This window comes from Phytophthora parasitica, assembly GCF_000247585.1.
Source record: "Phytophthora parasitica INRA-310 unplaced genomic scaffold supercont2.20, whole genome shotgun sequence".
In the NCBI taxonomy this organism is placed as follows: Eukaryota; Oomycota; class Peronosporomycetes; order Peronosporales; family Peronosporaceae; genus Phytophthora; species Phytophthora nicotianae.
Window position 1 is genome coordinate 584048 of NW_008649006.1, and position 2637 is coordinate 586684.

The following is a 2637-nucleotide window of genomic DNA, read 5'->3' on the forward strand; positions in this document are numbered from 1 at the left end:
GGTTGACGTATGTACGGTGGCCTGATGGTTCAGATGGCTTTGATCACTGCACATTCTCCATCTCGCCGTCTCCTTTTCACTTCTTGCTCTCAATGGCGAAGCTGAAGGACCTGGAAGCGGGCGATGTGTCTTCGAAAGTGGACACTTCGCTCTGGCGTCGCGCTGGACTCTTCCTACTGTACTGCGTCGTGATAGTGTCCATCTCGAGTCTGCTGATGTCCACAACGGTTACCCATCCGTCTCTCTTCCACGCTCGCGGTGCCAAGTTCGACCGCAGCGTTCCGCGAGACAAGGCCATCGTTCTCTGTATGCACGACGGTGTTGTTCCCATGGGATTGTCGCTAGTACGGGAGCTTCGCTGTCTAGGTAACCAGGAGCTCATCCAAGTGTACCATTGCTTCCAGGACGAACTGTCCGTCAAGACTAGGGAGCAGCTATTCGCTGCGGACTCGCGACTGGAGATCGTCGACGTGTGCTCGGATCTTGTCGAGAGCGGCGCATTGGACGAGGAGACAGCCCGACACTTCCGCAGTTGGTGGATCAAACCTTTGGCTCTGTACCACTCGAACGTGCCCGAGGTGATGCTACTGGATGTAGACGACCTGTTCATGCATGATCCCGCGGTATTAAGGACCACAGAAGGTTACAAACGCACGGGTACTACCTTCTTCTACGACCGCGTGCTCCCGAGCGACCACTTTTTCAACCATAAAAACGAGAACAACGTCTCGTACCTGGAGAGCGTGTTGCATACATTCGACTATACCAGTATTGGCGTGAGAGAAGGATACGAACCGAGTGAGCATTTGAAGCAGTCTTTTGCCTACAGAGGTGAGACAGCGCATGAACAGGATTCGTCGCTGGTTCTCGTGGATAAATCACGAGCTGGACAGGCGATGGAAGCACTTTGGTGGCTTATTACTAAGGAGAGGTTCGAGAATTCCTTTTCGTACGGTGACAAGGAGGCGTTCTGGCTGTCGTTTGAGCTCTCCAAGCAGGAATATTTCTTCTCTCCATGGGGTGTCAGCGTCGTGGACTCATCGACGGATAAAGACTTGGAACGCCATAACGACTCCCTCTGTGGCAGTATCGCGCATTACATGCCGATAGAGGACGAAGAACCAGAGTTCCTGTACGTTAACGGGAAGGCACTACTGGATCCGTTTGCGGAGGGACTGACAAGCCATCACACAGCCACGACCAACGTGCTGTACAACACCAATCCCACTCATATCACTCCTCGCCAAAAGCGTTCTCCGAATCGCGAGACCAAGTCTGGATTTACAGGGGGATGGCCGAACGAATGTCTGCGTGGATTTGGTGCCGTTCCACTCCCAGACAACTTCGCACCGCAACTTCTTCGCCGACGCATGTTCTACATGGGCACGCGGATGGATGTACCTGGAGCGCTACAAGCGTGCTATCCGTTCAATGGGTAAACATGTCGACAATTCGAGGAAAGAGTAGCGAAGTAATAGAAACGCATATTTACAATTATTGTGCACTGGAAGCAAACATCAGTAGTGCCTCACCTTGCGGATTCACGCCAGCATAAGTACAGAAATTTGAACGAAGATGTTCGGAGACAGCTCCACAACCAGAGATAAGAAAGACAATTTACAGACAACATTTACAAGATAAAAAAGCACGGTAAAGATAATTAATCTTGTATGCTGTATATGCTGCAAACCCAAAACAATTATCTACCACTAGCCTTTATTTTCTCCAGCAACCTTCCAATCGATTGCCTGCGCAAATAATGGCAAAAACAGGAATGGTTTAGCTATCGTAGTGTTGTTGGTCTCCAAACGCACCTCAACCAATAATGCGATCTACACCAGGGAAACTAATAACCTTCCCACATCCCTTCCGTGTATTATCGCGTAACGATTCCATCCACGCTATTACCTCCCTCAGTAGCAATCGATTCTTCGGCTCAACTTGACACATTCCCGCCACCAATTCTCTCGCTTTGTCGTCGCGAATCAAACTCGTAACTTTCGACGACAAAGGATCGAAACCTTCCTCTCCCACACGTTTCGATGCGTTCGTACTGCTGTCATCGGCAATCGACGATACTTCTGGCACAAGGACGTCTATCAAGCATAACCCAAGGGAGTAGATATCGTCCTGGACAGATGGACGGCGAAGAGCATTCTTCTTCTGGCAATCGGGTGCACGCCAGCCAAGTTCTTCAAATGTGTTGTCCAGTATGGCTTGATTCTGTAGCGCTAGCACACCGAGGCCAAAGTCCGCTAACTTCACGGTACCATCCGCAGTAACCAGAATGTTGTCACTCTTGAGATTGCCGTGTACAATTTTGTGTTCATGGAGAAATTTCAACCCCGTTGCTGCTTGTAAGAACATTCCCCACATCACACTCTGGTCGAAGGTATTGCTCTTTGATTCCCGAGCCAAATAGTTTACCAAAGGCCCATTGGCTGCATCTTCGCATACAAGAAGAGCAGGACGACTACAATGTGAAGCGCCGTACAATTTCAGTACATTGGGATGATCCATGGCGAACCAGGCCTCCACTTCTTGTCGGAAAAGTTCAATAGCATCCGCATGGATAAAAATCCGCTTGACCACGACTCTATAAGTCTTGGGAGGTTGTTCCGCGGATTTATCATCTTT

The 2637-nt window shown here is 49.8% G+C and overlaps 2 protein-coding genes across 3 annotated transcripts; one reads left to right on the top strand and one right to left on the bottom strand.

Moving 5' to 3' along the window:
- On the top strand, positions 1-1676 carry PPTG_10074 (hypothetical protein). The gene has a single exon (XM_008905316.1). The coding sequence runs from the start codon at positions 93-95 to the stop codon at positions 1437-1439; it is 1347 nt and encodes a 448-aa protein (XP_008903564.1). The 5' UTR covers positions 1-92; the 3' UTR covers positions 1440-1676.
- On the bottom strand, positions 1647-2520 carry PPTG_10075 (the record flags this gene model as incomplete). Of its 2 annotated transcripts, none has more annotated exons than XM_008905317.1 (2): positions 1647-1748; positions 1815-2520. In XM_008905317.1, the coding sequence occupies one exon, from the start codon at positions 2518-2520 to the stop codon at positions 1816-1818; it is 705 nt and encodes a 234-aa protein (XP_008903565.1). In that variant the 3' UTR covers positions 1647-1748; position 1815. The 2 variants fall into 2 exon arrangements, with proteins under 2 accessions (XP_008903565.1, XP_008903566.1); XM_008905318.1 differs by having other exon boundaries at positions 1683-1748; positions 1909-2520.
- Positions 2521-2637: the final 117 nt, after the last annotated feature.